The sequence below is a fragment of the Equus przewalskii genome, chromosome 27 (assembly GCF_037783145.1).
Source record: "Equus przewalskii isolate Varuska chromosome 27, EquPr2, whole genome shotgun sequence".
In the NCBI taxonomy this organism is placed as follows: domain Eukaryota; kingdom Metazoa; phylum Chordata; class Mammalia; order Perissodactyla; family Equidae; genus Equus; species Equus przewalskii.
In genome coordinates this window covers 16,203,438-16,225,893 of record NC_091857.1, presented here as the reverse complement: position 1 = coordinate 16,225,893, position 22,456 = coordinate 16,203,438, and the positions used below count along the sequence as shown (strand labels likewise).

Genomic DNA, 22,456 nt, shown 5'->3' with positions numbered 1-22,456 from the left:
ACGACACCTATTAACACACAAACTTAGTGAACATTCAGAGTTCACTGTGAAAAGAAATCAGCTGTGAAAGGAAAAATACATATTAATGCATAATTGTCTCTATCAACTCTGCTTCACTCTTCCAGCCTCCTAAAGAAGAGGGTGCTACCTTGCTAAACCAGTTCTTGTGGGCTTTTGTGATTCTGACTCAGGAGGAAAGAGAGCTGGGGGAAAAATTGGAAACACACAGCCAGGGCTGGAGAAGACTAGGGCAAGTTTTAAAATGATAGAGGGACACAAGCAGCTATCTTGTGTGAGAACAGTGGATGAGAAAGAAAAGACAAGTGCTTAAGATATGTTGTTTGTTATTTATCTGCTTCACAGGGTTCAGGCTATGAGAATTTTTTAAAGTTATTTTGAAATTAGGTTTCAGGTACATGCCTGTGTGTGTTCAATACAGTACTACTTTAAGACTGGACCACGTGGATCACAGATTCATAAACATTACACAAAATACCAATCTTGAGCTATGGAAGTTTCTGAACACAATTCGAGTAACATTTGTGGCTACATAGCTATCTTATGAAATTGCAGAGATAAAAACCTTCACCAGTAAAACAACCTCAATCAGATTGTTGAGTTTAGAATGAAAACATCCTCACATCTCCTAGAACAGTCCAGGGTTAAATATCCATATCCTCTTTAAATTGACCAGTACATAACCCTAGATAGAAGAGTGTAATTTTTTTTACAAATAAAGTTTATTGTACTGGTTTTGGGATTGCATACTAATTACTGCTAAAAAAATTATCCTTTTGAATGCTAATAGGCTATAATCACTAACATCAGTAATAAAAATTCAAAATATTCATAAAACTGGGCTGAAAACCTGCACCCAGGCCCAGTGGGCCGTGAGGAATCTGGTCAATCTGTAACTTCTGTAACTTGAACAATCAGTTCTTGAGTAATTTACAACGTGTTTTAGTCAGAAAGAATGAAAACTCTCTCCTCTAATAATTTTAAAAAAGTAGAAATATCTTGCATTTTTCTGGCCTGTTTGATGTATTAAACTGCTTTCACAAAACTAATACCATGGTACCAATGCAACACAAAAGGCTGGAAAAGATGTTGCTCCTTTCCTTCAGAAAGTTAATGCACCTTTTCCACATTGGTATTTGCTCAAAGATTAAGCTTTGCATCTTCACTAGAAGCGTCTCCGAAATAGAAAGCCCGGACTCGCAAGGTTTCATTCATTCGGCCAACATCCCTGGAGCCCCTCCTTTGTGCAAGCCACTGTGCTCAGGGCCAGGCTGGGACACCTCGGTCAACAGGAGGCAATCCCCGCTCTGAGGGAGCCACCGGCCCCGCCAGGGAAGGGACCAAGGAGGAGTTCAAAACAACCTAAAATTTAACAGGGCGGCTGCACAGTTGACGCGGCTGCAGTTACTACAGCAAGAAGGACGCGGATCAGTCCATACACGCCAAGTCTCCCTTCCGTCCGGTCCGTGTCGCCCCGAAGCCCTGGGTCTAGAGAACCAGAGCTCCACACAGCTGGGTCTAGAACTCGCCCTCCGGGCCCGAGGGTGTCACGGAACAGAGCAGCCGGGAGAGATCAGAAGGAAAAGCAGAGGCCCAGGCAGCCGAGGGGACGCGGCCAGCGCGACCCCCGAATGAGCCACAGCAGCTGGAGCGCGCACCAGGAGCCAGCTCAGCCCTCCGCACGGGTCTTTCAGGGGAAGGGCGGCCCTCGGCGCCGTGGGCGTCACTGTCGGACTAGGGGGTCTGCGACCGGCGCGGGGCGGGGCGGAGGATGCTGCTCGCCCGGCGCGGCGCGGGTCTCGGGGGCGGGCTCTCGGCGAAGCCCCGCCCACGGCTCCTCCCCCCAGGCGCGCGAGCCGGTCCCGCGCGGCGCCAACCCTTTCCCGGGTCATCGCCCCTCCCCTCTTCCGGGCCGCGAGCCCCCCGCGCGCCGCCTCAAGGCCGCCTTCGCTCGCGCGCGCCCGCCCGCCCGCCCTCTCAGCGCGCGCTCAGCCGTCCGACGACGCGGGAGCCGCACGCGCCGGACGAGACTCGCCGCGTTCCCTGCCGCCCAGTGCCAGCCCGCTGAGGCGGCGCCCTCGGTTCCCGCCTCGGAGACGGTCGGGGCCGCCCGATCTGCAGCCCCCGAGCGGCGGCGGCGGCTGTGGTGAGGAGAGCGGGCGGGGGTAGGCGGACATGGCGGGGCTGAGGGCAGCGGCGGGAGGGGGTCCGGCGGCCCTGCGGCCACGTCGAGGGCTCGCGGGCGGGCGGCGCGCGGGGCCCGGGGAGCAGTGCGGATCGAGCCGGCTGCCTGGGCTCCGGCTCGGCGCGCAGGGAGGTAGGGGGTCGGGGGCGGCCGGCGAGGGCTGCCGCGCGACCCCCGGCGGGAGCGGGACGGGGCGCCGCCGCCTCGAGGCTCCTGCCACGTTTCCGCGGCGCGTTACCTTCAGTCCCGGGGTGGGCGGCGGCCCGGCGGCGGCCGAGCGATTTGTGGAGCCGGGAGCAGCTCGCTGCCCGAGGGGAGTCCGCAGCCTCGAACCCGGGCCCCCGGCGCCTGCGCGGGGGCGGCGGCCGCGGGGCGGCCGGGAAGGCGCCCCCAGCGCGGCGGCGGGGAGGAGGGGCTGGGCTCGGCCCTCCCCTGCCGCGGGGAAGCCCGCGGTTTCCGAAGTTGGACGCGCTTCCCGGCGGTTCCTTCCAGAGGGGGGAGATGTTTGGTGCCCATCGAGCGCCCTCCGAACCCCAGCGGGAGTGCTTAGCAGCGGGTTTGGTGGCTTCAGAAGTCCGGCTCCCGGGCCGCCCCGGTAGCGCCCCCTCCCACAGCCTCGTCCCGCTTTGTCCCGCCGCCGGGATCCCCGCGCCCTCAACCTTGGGACCGTACAGCAGGAGAAATACTTGTTTCTAGAAACGATCGCGATCAGTTTTTCGTGACAAGGCAGGGAAAAGTACAAAGTGAGCAACTCCTGGAAGGCAGGGCTTGGTTCTCTGGGTTTATGCCCGCCGCCGCCGGGAGCGGAGGAGCCCGTGGAACAAAGTAGAACTTAAGGAGCTGCCGCCGCGGTGACGACGTCCCACGATGACGTCACCGTGCGATGTTTAAAATGGGAGCTTTTCGCTCCAAGCGTGGGTGGAGGGATCGCGGCCACTCACTCTAGGCGCCGAAGGTCCTAGTGGCCCTGCTTGTTTCTGTTTCTCCCTTCCTGACTTTAGAGCTCTCCCTCTTCCACCTTTTGGTACTCCTAGAATACTGACTGGTGGGGGCGGGTTCGTTTTTCAGCTATTCAGGCGTCATTCCTGCATACAAACAAACGAAAAGTAATTGCGTATGACTCATCTGTGTTACAACCAAAAGCAACCACTAAGTGGTTCTTTCCTTCCTTTCTTCCTTTTGTTTTTTGATAAGAAACAGAGCGGGGGAAAAGGCAAACCAAACCCAAAACTCAGATCTGTAGATCCTAGTTGGCAAATTTAATGAATGAGAATGATCTAGTTAAGGATTCAGGACGTTTCTTTAGTGTGGTTCCTTCTTTTCTTTGGTGGGGTGGAGGTTGATGTAGTTTCATCAGCAACTTTCATGCCAAACCATATATTAAATTGCAGTGGGTTTTCTTTTGCGTCATAACTTAGAACGTAGTGGAATATGAATGTAGCTTCATAAAGTGGAAAGGGCTCACGGTTTTTCAGGAGGAAGCTGCAGAGCGGTTGTGGAGATCTGGGGCTGCCCAGTCCGTGGTGCCTGGGAGCTGGCTGTAGAAGGTGGATTTGGCATTCTAGGGTTCCAGGATGAAGCTTTGGGTGTCTTCCCATCCAGGCTCAGGGTAGCTGTGGCTGCCAGCACACCTCTCAGATAACTAAGTGGAATTTGTTTCACAGTGAGATGCCTTGTTTGAATTTGCACCGGGAGTAAAAGAATCGTATTATGAAGAGAGACTTTCAGAGCAGGTTTGAGGAAAGAAAAATGAAGTTAACCAAATCAGCTTTATTTTTTGAATGTGTGAGAAAACAAACTATCAGATAGGTTAGTCCATTTTTATACTGAACATAGCAGAGGCTGTGTGTCTTTAATTGGCTCCAAAAAAGGTGATGTTGCTTAGTAAATGCAGCATGTGAATAACTCCAAGTTACTTACAGCAGCCAAGTGAATGAGCTCATCCAGTAAAGACGGAATATACATTGAAACAATCCCAGGACAAGATATTGCCTTTATGGATTAATCAATGATAAATGAGATCTGCCATTTAAAAAGAGTTCTTCTTGAGGCAATTCCAGAATGCAGCTAAATCTCTGATTATTTCTTTTAGTTTGATTTTCTGTGGATGACCCTGAATTTCCACTCTTTTAAATATTGTTTGATAGAGCCACTGTTTTTTGCCATATCTTTTAGGTAAATGTATCTCTGTTCCTGAAAGAATGCTTACAGACACTTAATGCTGTATTTTTTCTTCATGTATAGCAGCTTTGTTAAAATATAATTCACATACTCTGCAATTCACACATTTAAAATGTACAGTTCACTGGTTTAAGTGTATTCATAGAGTTGTATAACCATCACCATGGTCAATTTGGGGATGTTTTCATCACACAAAAAGGAAACCCTATACTCATTGACATCACTCCTCCTTTCTCCCCGTTCCTCCTAGACCACTAATCTACTTTTTGTCTATATAGATTTGCCTCTTTGGACGTGTCATATAAATGGAATCATACGGTATTTGGTCTTTTGTGACTAATTCTTTTCCCTGGCATAATATATTGAAGGGTCACCCATGTTGTAGTGTTTATCAATACTTCATTCCTTTTTGTTGCTGAATAATATTCCACTGCACGTACAAGTTTCCCCCGCTATCCAAAAGTAGTGTTCTTGTGAAACCTTTTGGAAGCCAAAATGGCATAAAGTGAAAAAGCAATTACCATTAATTTATGTGGGAATAATTTTCGAGCATCTCAGACCTAAAAATAACCTACCAAATCATACCAAATAACACATAAAATCTAAGAGAGCACTAATATAGTAAAAGGAGGAATTATGTGATAAATACACAGCCTTCATAAAGTAGAAATAATGTAAGTACATTGGAGGGCTGAGGGTGGTGGTGGTGGTGTGTTAGGCTGAGTCATTTGGTTGTGGTGGTGGGAAGTAGAGGAGATGGGTGTAGGAGAGAGAAAAAGAGGGTTGTGTATTAACCTCTCTTGGTCAACTGAATCTATCAGGGCAGGCAGGCCACTAACATCTACCACCTTCTGTGTCTGCCTGTCTCGATGTCGAAGGTTGAGAAGGTCGAAGTTTGTTGTTTGCTGTGGCTGATGTGAAAGGCTTGAAATACGACTGTGTGCATGACCGCTTAGCCTCTGTAGTGACTTGCAGTAAAACAAACGCTGAACGCCATTTTTGGTTTTTGCCTTTTTTTCCTAAAAGTGAAAATACACCTTAGACTTCTTTTGGTTAGCAAAGCCAGGTACTATTTTAGGTTTTCTGTAAAAGTGAAGTGGCATAAAGCCAACCTTCGGATAGTGGGGGAAACCTGTATATTACTACACTTTATGGTCCACTCATCAGTTGATAGATGTTTGGGTTCTTTCCAGTTTGGGGCTATTATGAATAATGCTGCTATGGACCTTTGTGTACAAGTGTTTGTGTGGACATATATTTTCATTCTCTCGGGTAAATAGGAGTAGAAATGCTGGGTCGTATGATAACTATGTCTCACTTTTTTAGGAACTGCCAAAATATTTTCTATAATGGCTCTACAATACTGTGTTTTAAGGTGGACTTTTTTATGTTTTAAAGTTCAAATTATTTTACAGAATTTTAAACTTAAATTATTGTAGTTAAATATTGACACATTTAGTAAAACCTTTATACTAGTGTCATTGTAGTGCTTCTCTTTGAGTAATATCTCTAATTTTATTTTAGCCAGCAGCAACAATTTGGTGTGCTCTCTTGACTGAACTTCTTCACAAAGCTGAGTGTTTAAGATTCCTAAATGTACTTTATAATAAGGTCTTTATGGCATAAATTAATGCTTGTTTGTTCCCTACTCCAGATATGAGCCAGTGAAACACAAGATAAAATTGGAAGGAGGAAGGAGAACTCTAAAGGAGAGATGTTTTGCAGAGCTTTATTGTCCAGTTTTTATATTTTGTTTTTTTGAGAAAGACTCTCTTGTTTTTGCAGGGAACGATGAAGAACGAAATTGCTGCTGTTGTCTTCTTTTTCACAAGGCTAGTTCGAAAACATGATAAGTTGAAAAAAGAGGCAGTTGAGAGGTTTGCTGAGAAATTGACTCTAATACTTCAAGAAAAATACAAAAATCACTGGTATCCAGAAAAGCCATCAAAAGGACAGGCCTACAGGTAAAGGATTAGATTGGACAGCTGGAGTGGACTAAGTGAAAAGGCTGGTCAACTCCTGAAATGAGTGCAAGGCCAGAGGACTGAAGTGTGCCCAGTCCCTGCCTATCACCGTTTATCTGCACAATACAGAACTTTCTGGAGTGTCCCAGTATTTTTTCCTTAGTCATTTTAGACTACAAGTATTTGTTGTTGGAGTCCCACTGTGTGGACTTGGGAGGCCAATACTGTAGGCTTCTAGGAGTTAGTTGTCTTGTAATGATAGTTTGGCTCCTGACTTGAGTGCATTTCTCCATGTATCACAGGTACTTGGGGGTTTTCACAATTCTTGAGGACCTCTAAAACTATTGCCCGTAAGTGGGCATGGTAGGAGTTGACTAAAATGAGTCTCCTTGTATCTAAAAGTAAATTACATGTTACATATTTTTTGAAAAAATAAAAGTTTTATAGCAAACAGGAACTAAGATTATTAGACACCCAGTATGTTCTTGACACAGGAATAATTTCATTTGTACTGTGTATAATTCTTTATGGTAAAAGCCAGTATAATTATTCTATCAGTGAAGATAAGTTACCTGTGATCCACAACTGGTAAATATTAGCTCTGGAATTTGAAGTCAGGTCTAACTGACCTTAAATTCTTAGGGGCTTTCTATATACCACAGTGCAACAACTGCCTTGGCTCTGAGAGGGAAAGTAATTCTCCGTTGCAGCTGTTTTCTGCACTCTGGTTTATAAGTTACATTTACAGCTTAAAGAAGAACAGGCTCCTGTAGAACATGTCCTGGCATGCTCACTCCCTAGTATTTATATGACCACTTGGGAACCTGGGTTGAGAATGTTCTGCTAAACTCATCTGTCAAACCCTGCCCATTTGTGGATTTAGCCACAAAAAATAAAAGTGGAATAGTTGTGGCTATCAGACTACAGAAATTCTTTTATTTATGCATATTGCTGCCTGCAATGTGTCCTCCACAAAACAGCACTTATGTGCTTTGATGTAAAAGGACTTCCTTTCCGGCACTGAGCTCTGGCAAGGGCAAGACTATTCAAGGAGTCTACAAGGGAGGTGAAAATATGATTTGTTTATTTCTCATTTGCTAAAAGCCAGGTGAGCATGTGTGGGTATTAAAAAGAAAAGAATCAAAGTGATTGATGTATTTTCTCCTTCATTTTTATCCAAAGAGGTTCCCTAGTTAATTGGAAAATGTGGTGAATTAAAGTAGAAATGTAGATGTTCTGTACAAAGCAGACTCAAGTTACTATTTTTTATCTTCTTATTTGACTTTTTAAATTTTTTCTTGTATGTCTTCATTTCTGATGGAGTGAACAGCTTTTGTGAGTTAGCGCTCTTGAGGCCTTTTACACTGATGTAATTGACATTGGACAAAGGCTTTTGGAAGTGCCAAGCTACTGTACTATTACTGAAAAAGGAGACACTGTCAAGTAAATACTTAAAGGTCAGACAGTGTACAATTTCATTTCCATTAATTCTAAAAACTTGAGGAACAAAAGTTAGCCAAACAGGATTAAATTGGCATGTGATCAGAAGTATCATTATTGAGTCATTTTGAAGCTGTCTTTGAAGTAGAAAACTATTAGACTTAATGGTGGGTTGTTACTATTGTAAAAATGAAGAGAATATGGGATTAATCAGAGTTAGTAGAATATTAATTCCAAAGGTTAGGTTGGAAGTGTTCTTTTTCTTCTGAAGTGTTTATAAATTAAAATTATTTCTCTGCAGTATATACAAATAAGATGCCTATGGAGGGCAATTTGGCACTATTATGGGAATCTGTAAAAATATTCATACTTTGAATAGTAAGTCTTCTAAAAATCTATTCTAGAAACATAATCAAATACAGACAAATATGTATGCATATGGATGTTTCTTGCACTGTATAATTGTAAAACATTGGAAAGAACCAAATTGTCAACATTAAGTAAATGATAGATTATTTTTATGCAACTCTTAAAATGTTGTTTTTGAAGGGTTGTTAATGGATAAGTAGTCACAATATGTAGAGTGAAAAAGCGGCATAAAAATACACAAATTTTGTTGAATCAGTCTCTATTTAAGCATCTATATCTACATATACATTTTTTAAGCTTAGAGCCTATATCCCACTCATTGTAGATAATGAAAACATACATGTAAGATCTATCTCCTTACCCTTAACTGCTTTTGATCCTGGGGCACGTGGGACTTTTCAGTCAACCTACACAACATTAGAATCTGTAATACAGGACTTTTTTTTTTATTTTGAGGAAGGTTAGCCCTGAGCTAACTGCTGCCAATCCTCCTCTTTTTTCTGAGGAAGACTGGCCCTGAGCTAACATCCATGCCCATGTTCCTCTGCTTATAAGTGGGACGCCTACCAGAGTATGGCGTGCCAAGCGGTGCCATGTCCACACCAGGGATCCGAAGCGGTGAACGCCGGGCCGCCGAAGTGGAAGGTACGCAGTTAACCACTGCGCCACTGGGCCGGCCCCTAGGACTATCTTATTGAAAGGAACAAACAGCATCTTACATGCTATAAAATAACTTTTTCACTCTGAATTTGCTGAATTGTTAATGATGATGTTAAGATAGATACAGGCAGAATCGGGTATTGTTTAATAAAATGTACTTTGGGGGCCGGCCCTGTGGTGTAGCCGTTAAGTTAGTGCGCTCCACTTTGGAGGCCTGGAGTTGCCGGTTGGCATCCCGGGCATGGACCTATGCAATGCTTAGCAAGCCATGCTGTGGCAGGTGTCCCACATATAAAATAGAGGAAGGTAGGTGGGGACGTTAGCTCAGGGCTAATCTGCCTCAAAAAAATAAATGAAATTTGGAGTCTGGTCTGGATTTGAACCCTGGGGATTTACCACTTTCTAGCTCTGTGATGTTGGGCAAGTTACTCAGATTTTCTCTGCCTCCTTTCTTTCTTAAAGTGGGGAAAGTAGTATTTAACTTACAAGATAATTGTGAAAATTAAAAGAGTTAATACATGCAAAGCATTTAGGTAACTGTCCGTTGCAGAGTAAAAATTGAAAAAGAGTTATTTAAAAACATGTATTAGGTGTCACCTAAATAGAACTTTTTCCCGTTTTGAATGAAAATTGAAATCAACTAATAAAATAATTTAAGTTTAAAAAACTTTAACACATTATTCTATTGATGTCATTGTATTTAATGGTATAATTACTATTTGTCAGTTAACTTGTATTTTCCATACTTTAGAGCTTTGGCTCTAAGGAAGAAGTGAAATGACTTAATTTAAATTCATCCAATAAATAAGCACTAGGACTGGTACTCAAACCTGAGTTCTCTTGATTGATTTCTTAGTTGTAGGCGGTAAATTCTTTAATTGTAGCTACCATTTCTCTGAGTGAGCAGAATGCTTATTTTAACGTGTATTTTTATATTCATACTAGGAGACATTTTTGAGCATTCTGTTACGTAGATGTATTTCTTAGGTTAAAAAAATGGAGGAGAGGATCTATTGGTTCACAGATTGTTTTCACTTATTTTCACAACTATTTAAAAAGAAAACCATTGGGTAACAGAAGTTCAATAAGGTAGTAACACTTCTGGATTATATTTTAATCTTAAGTATGTGATATGAATGGTTTTATGACCTTGACTAATTTCTGTATTTATAGAACAATTATAAGTAAGGCAAAAGACACCCTGCTTAAGGTTTATTTTATTATCTGGGATGTATAAGTAAGGTAATGACAGATCAAAACTTGTCACAAGAATCTTCTAGTATTATTTGAAACTTTAGTTGAGGCCTTTTGTTAGTTGAAGATTTTATCATATAGGAACTTGGCCTATTAGAACTCTTACCTTCAGAGCCTTTAGTAATTTCACGCAACTTTCATACTCCTTGCTCGTTTTATGTACATGTGAGGGTGAGTAGTTTCTGGGTAAAATGAGGTAGAGGCAGTTCTCATGATTTCCTTCTGCTCACACAGATGCCCTCGTCTTTCCACCAGACTGAGTAGTCTTGTTGATGCTGCCTCTTTGCCTTTAGTTTACATTAATTATCATTTCTTATCTATTTAGGATACATTTATTATCTGTTCAGGATAGATGTGCTTCTGGGTTCTCGGCCAGGTTATTTTTTTAATTAACATTGGCAAATACATGTAATGAAGTTTTTGACTGAGTCAATTAAAACTATTAACATTACTCCACTTTGTTATAGATGCATTCGTGTTAATAAATTTCAAAGAGTCGATCCTGATGTCCTGAAGGCTTGTGAGAACAGCTGCATCTTGTACAGCGACCTGGGCTTGCCAAAGGAGCTCACTCTGTGGGTGGATCCGTGTGAGGTGTGCTGTCGGTGAGTTCTTGAGTTTAGCGGCTGAACTGATTACCATGCTGGAACTGATCTTAGGAGATTCTCTCAGGTACTTCCTGCCTGTGTATCCTTATGGCCAGGAGCTGGTTGACTTTCTCAGATGTGAATTTTGTAAAATGCTCTTCTGGAGGTGATAGTGAAGGACTAGTTACATTCTTCTTTTCCTTCTAAAGAAACTCAAAAACTGATTGTGAAGGGTTTTTCCAGAGTTTTGCCAAGAAGTTTATTGTAGACCAAGAAGTAGAGTGTAGACGCATAGATTCCTGTAGGTCAATTATTGTCTTCTTTCATTGGCGGTGCACTTGTCATTCCCCTCTGCAAATGAGGAAATAAACTAATCCCAAACAATTCTGGATAATAACTTTTGTTTGGTTTCTATTGCTGTTTGTTTCTGCTCTTGCCTCCATCCCCCTTTTTGGTTTTTAAGAGACTGAGTGATATTTTCATGGTTTTGTTTTCATAGTGGAAATTATTTCTCGTCTCCTAATGAGCAGCTTTGTAAAAAGCGAGGGTTGCATATGGTGCCCATTGAACTCCATTCATTCTGAAAAACATTCATTGTGGACCAGGCCTCTTAGGTGTGAGGTTTTAAAAAATGAAAGCAACATTCTGCTTTTGGATAGTTCAAAGTGTAATAAGGGAGAAGAAGGAATAAGCAGATTACAACAGAGTGTGATTTGTGCTATAATAGAACTATGTACAAAATGCAGTGGCTGGTGGCACAAAGGAGAGAGTTACTGCCTCTGCCAGGAGTCAGGAAAGACTTACTAGGTGATACTTGAGCTGATGGGGAAGGATGAGTTGCACTTAACTAGACGACAAGGCGGGAAGGACATCTTCAGGCAGGAGGAACAGGATGAACAGATGCATGAAACCCCTTGTGGGTGATTTCCTACAGCTCTTCCTTTAAGATCTTTCTGTGTGGTATTGAGGTACAATTCCCCTGTTGACTGTAGCATAAGTGCTTTTTGATGCAACCCTAGTACGTCCAAAGGTGGTCATAGCCTTTGACCTGATCTCCAACAATGAAGTTGGATGTGAAGACATGTCATGCCCAAAATACGTTGTTATTCACCCACTGAATTTTTCTGGACCACCCTGGAGCTGCTTGGTATAAGCTGTTGGTGTAAGCTTATTGCTTTGGGAAACCGGGTGTAGGCAGTAGATTCTCCAACACTTCTTTCTCAGTTAGAAAAAGGAAGAGCAAGACATCCAGATTTTGATCAAAGAAGGTCAAACACTTTTAGATTCTGAGACTAACTGAGCACTCACCTTAGGCCGGGGTTAGACTTTGTAGATGTCAGCCGGTGAACCCCTGCAGAAGACCTCAGTATGCAAGAAATAGCTATCACAAAGTTACCATATTGAATTGCTTATTTTTTTTATTAGGCCTATTCTTAGATCTTATTTAACACACAGTTCTTTAAGTTGTGTAGTTTTTCTACCCATAAAAAATTCTAAGCAGCAGTTGAAAGGGAGTTGTTCATAATAGTCATGATGCTACCAAAAAAAATATCACATAGCCTGACATAAAGGCAGGAGCAAAAAAGGGTTGGCACAAATGTATTATCACACAGTCAAATAATGAATATTCAATACAGTGATCTTAAATCATTAGGAAAAAATTTCTATGTCCAAGGATGTTTAAGAAGTCAGGTAATTGTATAAACATTTTGGACATATTTATTTGAAATGCTTAAACTAAATCTCGGTACCTGAAAATAAAGCATTAGTTATGTGGACATTCTACTTAAGTGGATGCTGCATTACTTGATAATGCCAGATAATGAAAAATTATTGTGCTTTTACCTTGTTAATATAAGAAAATGTTTGCATTCAGTAGCCTTCTAATTGTTTTATATATGATTAAAATTTTGGCAAAATTTGGCTTTGATGTGATATTTTTTCACAGCTAATAGAAATCTTCAGAATGTGGGGTGTTCATTCAGTGATAACCCCACAAAGAAAGACATGTTAAGCAATCGAATGAAGGTGATTGCTATAAGTTAATATAGGAGATTGAGATACTGATTAGTACTTTTGGACCAAAACTGGAAAGATAAATATTCTGAAAATTAAAACAAAGCTGATCTAGTAGTTACATAATTGAATAAATGAGTCATTAAAAATAATAACTCATTGGTATACTAGAGACTAAGGTTATGGAAAAAAAACTGAAATGCACTCAAAGAACATTCTTCATAGTCTGAGTTATTTCATCAGGATAAAATATTGGAAGGATGCAGAATGTTATATAGTTAGAAAGGTTATCTCTTAGTGAAATATTTAAGAGGATACAGAACAGATAACAGATCTTTCCTATAAGGAAAAAGCCTGAGAAAGCTGGCAGCGCTTTATTTTCTACTCAACATATTCAACACCTTTTTTTTCTTCTTGTAATTTCTATCTATAATTCTTTTCCTGATTAAAGAGTAGATGTAAATACTATTGATTTGTTTTGAATTAACTAAATTGGCCTTAACGTTTTAGCTGTGTGTCATTGAAAATATGGAAAGTTTAAAAGTTGACCATTACTAATTCTGAGGAATTAATTACATTCTGATGTTACAGTAATAGAGTAAACAATTTCACTTATCATGAACAGAACCCTCATATCAAAATACTACAAAGGGAATGATGTTGAACTTTCGTGTCAAAGAAAGATATCTGAGTTAATAAAGCTGATCCTTCAATCATTAGATGTCTGCCCTTGATTAGGTTTCTGTTTCTAGAAAGGCAGGGATTTTTCTCAAATTTCCTGCCTTTCTGTTTTGCTTGGCTTTTGACTCCAAGAATGGGCAAAACTGAAGGGAGGCCTAAGCCCATTATTAATATTGCTTGCATTGACATATGAGTTAACCTTTGTTTGTATCAAAATTGTTGAGTCTTTAAACCCTGGAGAGGACAGAGGGGTAAATTTCCATTGCTAAAACCCTATGCAAAGTAAACTTTAAATTATAGTACGTGAATTCTGTGCTGTGAGGAACTCACCCAACTGTTCAGACATCTTATACTAAGAAGAATCACCGGCTGAAGACCAACCAGTATCCAGCTGGCTCCATCGTCCCCACCCAGCAGATAGAAAACCGAGGCCTGAAGAAATTAAATGACTGGCCCCTGGTCAGAGCTAGTGACGAGTGGTCTTTCTGCCATCAGGTAGCAACTCCTTTTATGAGTAAACTGAAAAAGAATAGGAAAGGGAGTTAGGCACTGTATTTAGGTAGCATTTATGGCCCCATTCAGCCTATGAGAATGGAAGACAGCACAGCTATATAAAGAAATAGAGCTCATCTGTGAGACTGCTTGCTCTCCATATAAACTGTCAAAGGCTTTATTGCATTTAGGCCTTTTACTTTATTGTAGATATCTTCCTGATTCAGAAGTAATCTGAGACAAGTTATCTTGAAATGAAGTTAACTGACATCATTGTCAATTATAGTTAACCCTACTTTTCTATTGAAGTTGTTTTTATGTTTTTTAAGCTTAAAATCTTTGTCTAACTTTAATTACATGTTGTGTAAGAACTGCTTAACGACTCATTTCCTTTGTCCTAACGCTTACTAGAAATTGTTTCATAGTGTTGTATGTTGTGCAATCTATTTAAGTAGATTTGTGGGTTTCTCCTTTTCATTAAGCTATTTTCCCTCATTGCAAAATTTATTTGCCTTTTTTGTAGTAACCAACAGCCAAAGTTACATATTCTGACACTTAGTTCTTAGTCAAGGCTTTAAAAATGTCTTGAAAGGATAAAAAGGCTTGTTCATTTTGCTTTTTTAAAGAAATTAACATGAGAGGTGATAAGTTATCCTAGGAATCTCTGTGAGGTAAGCAGTATAATTCAAGCAAATCCTTATTTTCCTCAACAGTAGTTTTTTTTTCCTTTAACTTCAACAGTTGCCTCAATTCTCCTTTTTGTCAGGGTAGTTATAGGAAACACAGCCCTCTTTTAAATTTAATCGTGGTAAAAGTAAATCTCATAGGAAAGATCTAGTTGATTTGTGACTTGAATACCAGAATCTGTATTACAAGGTTCAGTTAAAAATACCTTAGAAAATTTTACTGCATGGCCAGTTTCATTGGTACATAAAAAAATGTAATTAAAGCAGTGAATTTCTCTTTGATGTTTTAAACAACTATTTTTGTTAGGAGGCAGTAGAAAAGAAAATTGAGAAAAAGAATAGGGTCAGTTTTATTTGTACTTAAGTAGACCAGAAGTAGAAAACTGTGGCCTGCCTGTTAGCATGGAGCTGGCTTAGAATACTGTATATGTAGGGTCAAGTTCTGGGAGAGTTCCTTCTTTGTCTTGGCCTGATGGCATGTCTAGACCTGTTTAATTGTTTTTATGGACATTTTTTGTTTGTTGATGTGACTTCAGAGTTTCTAAGTTTTTGTTCTTGTTTTTTTAGGTATGGAGAGAAAAACAATGCATTCATTGTTGCCAGCTTTGAAAATGAGGATGAGAACAAGGATGAGATCTCTAAGAAGGTTACCAGAGCCCTTGATAAGGTTACCTCTGATTATCATTCAGGATCATCCTCTTCAGATGAAGAAACAAGTAAGGAAGTAGAAGTGAAACCCAGCTCAGTGACTGCAACCCCAAGCCCCATTTACCAGGTAACTGTGAAATAGCTCTGTATTGAAGGTCACGAGCAGCATTGCCCGGTCATTCCAGGTAGTCCTGCTCACATTGCCCGAGGTTTCTGATTTGAGATTCTGGATCACAGTTCTTGCCTTTCACTAACAGGAAGCTGCTCCTCTCAGGTGGAAATACGCACCCTGAGTCACTTTATCAAGATCTGCTTTACTACTTAATAAGTAGGGTAAACATAATTTCAAAAAGTGTGGCAAAGAATAGAAAAAAAATTATGGTAATAAAACTTACCTGATGTTTTAAAAATTCTTGTTGTATTCAAAAATAGCCACTCATTTTTTTGTAGTCTTTAACACTTGCAATTTGTACCTTTCAGTTTAACTGTCTTGTTCTTCTCCCTTTCCATAATTAAAGGGAAAGCTCGCTAAATTCTATTTCAGTTAATTTTTTTATTCAAGCCAAAACAATATCTCCTTTGCTTTCATAGTTGAAGAGTCATATTGGTACCATGCATGCACTTACAGATTCATTCACATATTTATTTATATTCCACATACCAAAGAACACTTAATATACTATATATATATATATTTTGAAGTTAAAAAATTTAAAGAAATCTTTTAGAGTTGAGCCTTATTCTGCACATGTACTTTTTCTTAATTTGAGTATATTTAAAAATATACCTGTTTTTATTAATCTGGCCTTAATTAGACATAACAAAAGATACTAGATTTATGGTAGGGTTGGATTTTGACTAAAATGAGAATTTAGATCTTAATGAGTAAGAAATCAGAGTTTTGAGTATGAGAAACTAAACCTTTAAGTTCAGCATATATTTATATAATGAACATCCTTTCACTATAACCTAATTTTTCATTTCTCATTTTTTTTTTTTTTTAGTTTTTGAGTTATCCTTCCTAGGCTTGGGAGGAAGTGTACCATATTTTTAGGGATATATGTATATGTGCATTATTATAAGATAACATATACACTTGCTTTAAAAAACAACTTCAAACAGAGTAAAAGAGTATAAAGTGTCAAGCCTTCCCTTTCCCCCAACTGCCAGTCCTGTGTCCTTCCATGGAAGTTTTCATTACAAGTTATTTTTGTGTTCTTCCCGAGAGATTCCCTGTATAGGTAAGTAAACATAATATTTGTGTTTCAGGGATCATTTTTAAGATCTTTGCCATAAATATTTTGGGCATTTTTTCCTCTGCATGATGTATTATATTACTGCAAATTCCTGTTGTTAAATTTCCTGGAATTTATTCAGATGTGACAATTTTATTTCAGAATTGTATTTGTTGTTACTCAACAAAGCAAGACTATAAGTCCCCAAATGAACTGAATCCTGCTGATTTTTTACAATTAAATTGACCTTTAATTTTTAGTTTTTCTTTTTAAATTAAATTGTATTTATTTTCTCCCATGTTGAAAGACTGTTAGGATAAAATTATAACAGAAAGGCATGGACATTGAAGTGTCTTTTATGTGCTTTTTAAATAAAACATTTTTCCTTGACATTATATTCACTAACAAAACATTTCATGACAGAGAAGCATGGCCATTACAAGCCATTCTGCAGAAAGCTGTTGCAGGTGGCCCACTTGAATCTTTTCTTCAGATTCACTTTTTCATTTGAACCTGGCATTGTCAACAGCTTTAATAAAGGGATTATCTAAGTAAGGACAAAAAATTCCTAGTTTAGGGTCTTTGTTCTCTGAGAGGTCTGAGTGTTTTCTGAAATGTACACCCAGAGATAACTCTCCACTAATTAAGAAGAGAAGATTATGTCGTTTCTTCCCAAATTGACCTATAGTTTCAATTCAATATCAATCACAATTCCAAAAGCCTTTTTCTAAAAGTTGATTCTAAAAGTTTAAAAAAGGAGAATCAAGTTGGAGGCTTCATACTAATATAAAGCCATTATGTTGTATCAAGACAATGTGGTAACGGTTTAAACATACACAAATATATTAATGGAATGGAAAACTGTCTACAAATAGACCTGCACACATAACAGTCTTTTTTTTTTTTTAATCGAAGTGCCAAAGCAACTCACTAGGGAAAGTCTTCAAGAACTGGTGCTGAAACAATTAGATAATCTATATAGAAAAAAGAAAAGAACCTAACTGCTACCTGGCACCACACACAAAAAATTAATTTGGGATGGGTCCTGCTGCCAGCTCTGCCTGACCCCCTCACATGGATCCCAAGGAAAGTCAGGTCCAAAAGGAATAAGACCACAGGAGGCCCAGAGAGAAGGAAGAGGGTTTCAGGTTTTGGCTTCAGTCCTTTTCCCAATTGACACCTGGGTACATGGGAAAGAGTGTGGGGTTTGGAGTTGAACAGACGCGAGATTGGACACTTTTGTAAGAAAACGTAAATATCTTTATTTTCAGCGATAGGCAAAGATTTTTTCCAAGGACCAAAAAAAAAACTTTGATAAATTTGACTTCATCAAAACTGAAAATCTTTTCTCATCAAAAGAAACCATTAAGAAAATGAATGGGCAAAGCATAGCTTGGGGCAAAACATTCTGAATACATATATCTGTCAAAGAATTTGTTTCCAGAATATACTTTCAAAATCTCTCCTATAAATAATAATAAAGGACAAATGACCCAGTTAAAAATAATGGGCAAAAGGGACCAGCCCAGTGGCATAGTGGTTAAGTTCGTGTACTCCTTCAGCAGCCCAGAGTTCACAGGTTCAGATCCTGGGTGCTGGCCTACGCATTGCTTATCAAGCCGTGCTGTGGCAGGCATCCCACATATAAAATAGAAAAAGGTGGGCACAAATGTTAGCTCAGGGCCAATCTTCCTCAGCAAAAAGAGGAGGATTGGTAGTTAATGCTAGCTCAGGGCTAATCTTCCTCAAAAAAAAAATGGGCAAAAGATGTAAATACACACTGTACAAAAGAAGTTGTATAAATGGCCAGTAAGCACATGAAAAAAGGTGTTCTACCTCATTTGTTATCAGGGAAGTGCAAATTAAAACCACAATGAAACACTGCTTCTTCCAGAATGGCTAAAATTAAAAAGTCTGAGAACACTAAATGTTGGATGTGAAGCAGCTGGATTCATAAACAGTGGGTGGGAGTGTAAAAGGGTACACAACTACTTTGGAAAACTATTTGGCACTTAGAAAGTTAAATATGCATCTATTCTGTTACTCAATGGTTCCACTCCTAAGTATTTAACAAGAGAAAACAAATATCTACAAAGCCTTGTATTAGAATGTTTATAGCAGCTTTTTTCATGATAGTTAAAAAAAAAAAACTGAAAACAACCCATATGTCCATTAACCAGTGAATGGGGGTGGGGATTATATACTCATACAGTAGAATAATGGTCAGCAATAAAAACAGAACTAATGATAGACACAATATGGAGGGACCTCAGAAACATTTGATTGAGTAAAAGAATTTTGCCAGGCACGAAAGAATACATGCTGGATGATTATATTTATATGAAGTTCACAAACAAAACTGTCTGGTGGTAGAAATCAGAAGAATGGTTGCTGGGGGGTGTGAGAATTAACTGGAAAAGGAAAATGTAAGCTCCAGAATTTTGTCTGTTTTCTGGACAATTTTAAAAGCATATCATTGTGCACCTCAATGTAGAAAGAAATGAAAACTTTATGCCATTTTGCTGCTCATTTGTAGTACAGGTTGATTATTTGAACTCTAAATTTTTCCTTATTTTCCCCTTATTGTAGATAATCAAGAATTAACCATGCTGAGGTCATTCACTGCAGCATTGTTTTGTTTTGTTTGTCGTGCGCTGTTTTCTAATAGTAAAAGACTGAAAGCAGTCCAAATGTCTTGCCAGTACGACACCAGTTAATTGAGTTATGGCATAGTTATTGCATTACTGTCTAGCTGTAAAATAACAAAAAAGTTCTTTATGTATTGATATGAATGTCTCTGAAATGTATTTATTAAGTGCAAAAAATACAGGGGCCAGCCCGGTGGCATAGTGGTTAAGTTTGCACGCACCACTTTGGTGGCCTGGGGTTCGTGGGTTTGGATCCTGGGTGCAGTGGTGACTACACACCACTTGGCAAGCCATGCTGTGGCAGCATCCCACATACAAAATGTGGGAAGATTGGCACAGATGTTAGCTCAAAAAGCACTATACAAAATTGTACGTGAGTGTTTTTTTAGGTACATATATAGATGTACACACAAGTATGTGCATAGAATATCTCTAAAGGTATACACAAAAAAATGATTAGTGTTATTTGCTTCTGAGAAGGTAATTGAGTTGGTGGTAATCAAAGAAAGAAGAGGGACTTCTCACTGTATACAGTTTTGTACCTTTTGAATTTACTATCATATGAATGTAATGCTACACAGAATGTAAATTTTAAAATAGCTGTACTAAGAAGAGCAGATCAGAAATCAGAGAATTCTGAAACTCATAGTCACAGGGCATGGCATTCTGAATAGAGAGGTCCAAAACTGCTGAGAATATTTTGGATAATGGAAATTTGATGTCCCGCTTGACTAATTGGGCGGTCTAAGACTGATGTTCCAGAACACTCCACTGGCTCTGTGGGAATCACCTGCAGAATGTGGTCAACATACCTTGAACTCTATTCCTAAGGTTTTGTTACTGTTCAGTAGACCAAGGCTGGGGCATGAACATTTTGTTTAAGAGCTTCTTAGGTGACTCCTTATTTAATCAGACAGCTGTGGAAACCACTGGTCTAAAACATGTGTCCTTATAAGCTTCCATTCATTCTATGTTTTGATCTTTTCTGGTTGAAATAACCAGAAAATTCTGCTCGTTTTCGAGTGCTGTGGTTAAGTTTATTCATTTTCATTCATTCAGAAAACACGGACTGATCACCTGTTAGATGTATTTAGACTTGAGCATAGGAATGTCCCTTTAGAACTGCTCTTAGGGTTTTGGGTGAGTGGTTTTGTTTTTATTCAGTGAGGAATCTGGAAGGTCACCTAGTTTTTACATAACAAGTGACTAATTTTTCCTTTTGAATTAATTTACTATTTTCTCTTCCATGCAGATTTCAGAACTGATATTCCCGCCTCTTCCGATGTGGCATCCTTTGCCCAGAAAAAAACCAGGAATGTACCGAGGGAATGGCCATCAGAGTCACTACCCTCCTCCTGTTCCATTTGGTTATCCAAATCAGGGAAGGAAGAATAAACCGTATCGCCCAATTCCAGTAACATGGGTGCCTCCTCCTGGAATGCATTGTGACCGGAATCACTGGATTAATCCTCACATGTTAGCACCTCACTAGCTGCTTTTGATTCTATTGGTGTCATGTTGAGAGAAGGTAGACTAAGCCTGACTGCATATTAAAAGTTACAAGTTCATACTCATAGTAGTAAAGTTAGATGGGGCAAACCATCAAACTTATTTTTATAGAGAAGTTATTGAGAATAATGTTTCTTAAAAAAATATATATGCACTTTAGATATATTGATATAGTTTGAGAAACTTTATTAAAGTTAGTCAAGTGCCTGAGTTTTTAATACTGGACTTGAGTATTTATATATTGTGCATCAACTCTGTTGGATACAAGAACACTGTAGGAGTGGACGATCTGTTCTAGCACCTTTAAGCATTTACTTTATGGAGAGTATGTAAGTTATTTATACACATGGAAATCTATTTTATGTCATTGTTGTTTAGAAGAATTGCGTGAAATCATGTAGTTGCAAATAAAAAGTAGTTTGAGGCATGACAATGTGTGCTTCTGTTCTCTGCATAAAAAAGAAGGGAGAAAGAGCAAAGGTATCTCATGTCAATGTGAAATACTTAGCAAAGAAGAAAACAATGTAAGAATTTAAATTTTCTGTTAAAAAATCAACTTTTTATTAACTATACTTTCCCCAATGGCTAAGTACCAAAATATGCATATAAAAAGTCTAAAATTTATTAGTAGTAGCTAATTGGAAATATAAATATAATAAAACATCTTTCAACCATCAAAGTCACTATACATAGGATTTTCTTAACTAAGAATCTGGCCTGTACTAATTTTGATATGACGTCTGACTTATATGCCTAATGCTATTGCATAAAGCAGAAATGTTCTTATAGCAGCTCTAATGTCTTGCCTTGTGCTGTTTTTCAGCACGTTTTTCCTAAAGGTGTAAAATAAATCCAAATAGTACAGTACTTCAGATTCTTCAGTAGTCCTTCGTATTTATACCACTGTAGCGCTGTCAGTCTTGTAAGCGTACTTCAACTACAAAAAGAGAAAAAGAGATGTAAGAATTTGGATTGTTTTCAAAGTAAGTTTTTTAAAAAGTAAGATCAGTACTTTTTCTCATCACCCACATCTTTAGTTTTCTAGTCTTAAATTATTTGGCTTATCAGAAAAATCACAATTTGCTAATAAATTATTGGATGGCCTTGGCTATCCTAAATAATCCTGCTGTCGTTTTTTCTGATAAATTCTACTGAAGTGCAGAATACCAGAAAAGTGTACATTCATAAGGATACATAGCTCAAAGGTTTGAAAGTATGTGGAATTTAAAGTATTTGCAACCTCAACATAAAACTTATTTCTAAACTAGAGAGTTTCCTAATTTTAATGTTACCATATTCTTTGATAAGCCATATACAACTTTTAGCATATTTCTAAAGCATAATACCTACTTTTCCTGGAATATATAGTGAGTGCCTATTCAAACTTGAGCATATTTTCCTAGGGGTAACTGGCATCACAAGGGAGAGTACTTTTATTTATTTAAGTTTGAACATTTTTTTAGCTGTTACCCTCATGGGTCCTAGAGAGTTTTGTGTGATAATGGCAGATTTGTGGGCAATTGTAAAGGTGGCAGGTTTCAAGGATTTGTATCATGAAGTTAGCAGATAGCATTTGTTCTATTAATCTGCTCATGTTGTAGTTATAAGCTTGCTGGGAAAATCAGAAGCATGAGAGCCATACTGTCAAGAAGGGAAGTGTTTTTGGCACAGGCCTAGTAACCAGACCTTTCTTTCCACATTAGATTACTATAAAATCTCCTAAATCTCTTATTCATTAGTGCTGACAACTAAATGGCAGAGTGCCTTGGAGAAAACGCTAATTTTGAAGTTGACTGCATATTTGATGTACTACCTGTAGAAGATTTTGCCCTTTATTGACTATCCACCCCCCAACCTTGTTCCAAAATTTATTTAAAGCAAAA

General features: G+C 39.2%; 2 protein-coding genes and 1 long non-coding RNA gene across 9 annotated transcripts in view; 1 reads left to right on the top strand and 2 right to left on the bottom strand.

The window, feature by feature from the left end:
• The window catches only part of LOC103565902 (uncharacterized), a 201,513-nt gene extending 185,802 nt beyond the window's left edge, over positions 1–15,711 (bottom strand). For 5 of the 6 annotated variants that reach the window (XR_011533936.1, XR_011533934.1, XR_011533935.1 and 2 more), the window contains exons 1-2: positions 15,577–15,711; positions 13,686–13,874 (exon numbers count right to left, since the gene is read on the bottom strand). This is a non-coding gene — a long non-coding RNA (uncharacterized lncRNA). The remainder of the gene's footprint in view (positions 1–13,685; positions 13,875–15,576) is intronic. The other variant, XR_011533938.1, reaches the window with a different exon arrangement.
• Positions 1,449–21,006, top strand: BTG3 (BTG anti-proliferation factor 3). Its single transcript, XM_070597601.1, has 5 exons — positions 1,449–2,164; positions 6,170–6,348; positions 10,539–10,676; positions 15,101–15,308; positions 20,317–21,006. The coding sequence occupies exons 2-5, from the start codon at positions 6,176–6,178 to the stop codon at positions 20,554–20,556; spliced, it is 759 nt and encodes a 252-aa protein (XP_070453702.1). The 5' UTR covers positions 1,449–2,164; positions 6,170–6,175; the 3' UTR covers positions 20,557–21,006.
• A 104-nt stretch (positions 21,007–21,110) lies between these two features.
• Positions 21,111–22,456, bottom strand: part of CXADR (CXADR Ig-like cell adhesion molecule) — a 57,544-nt gene continuing 56,198 nt past the window's right edge. For both annotated transcript variants that reach the window (XM_070597597.1, XM_070597600.1), the window contains exon 8: positions 21,111–21,510. In XM_070597597.1, coding sequence (XP_070453698.1) covers positions 21,469–21,510 — 42 coding nt within the window. In that variant the 3' untranslated portion in view covers positions 21,111–21,468. The remainder of the gene's footprint in view (positions 21,511–22,456) is intronic.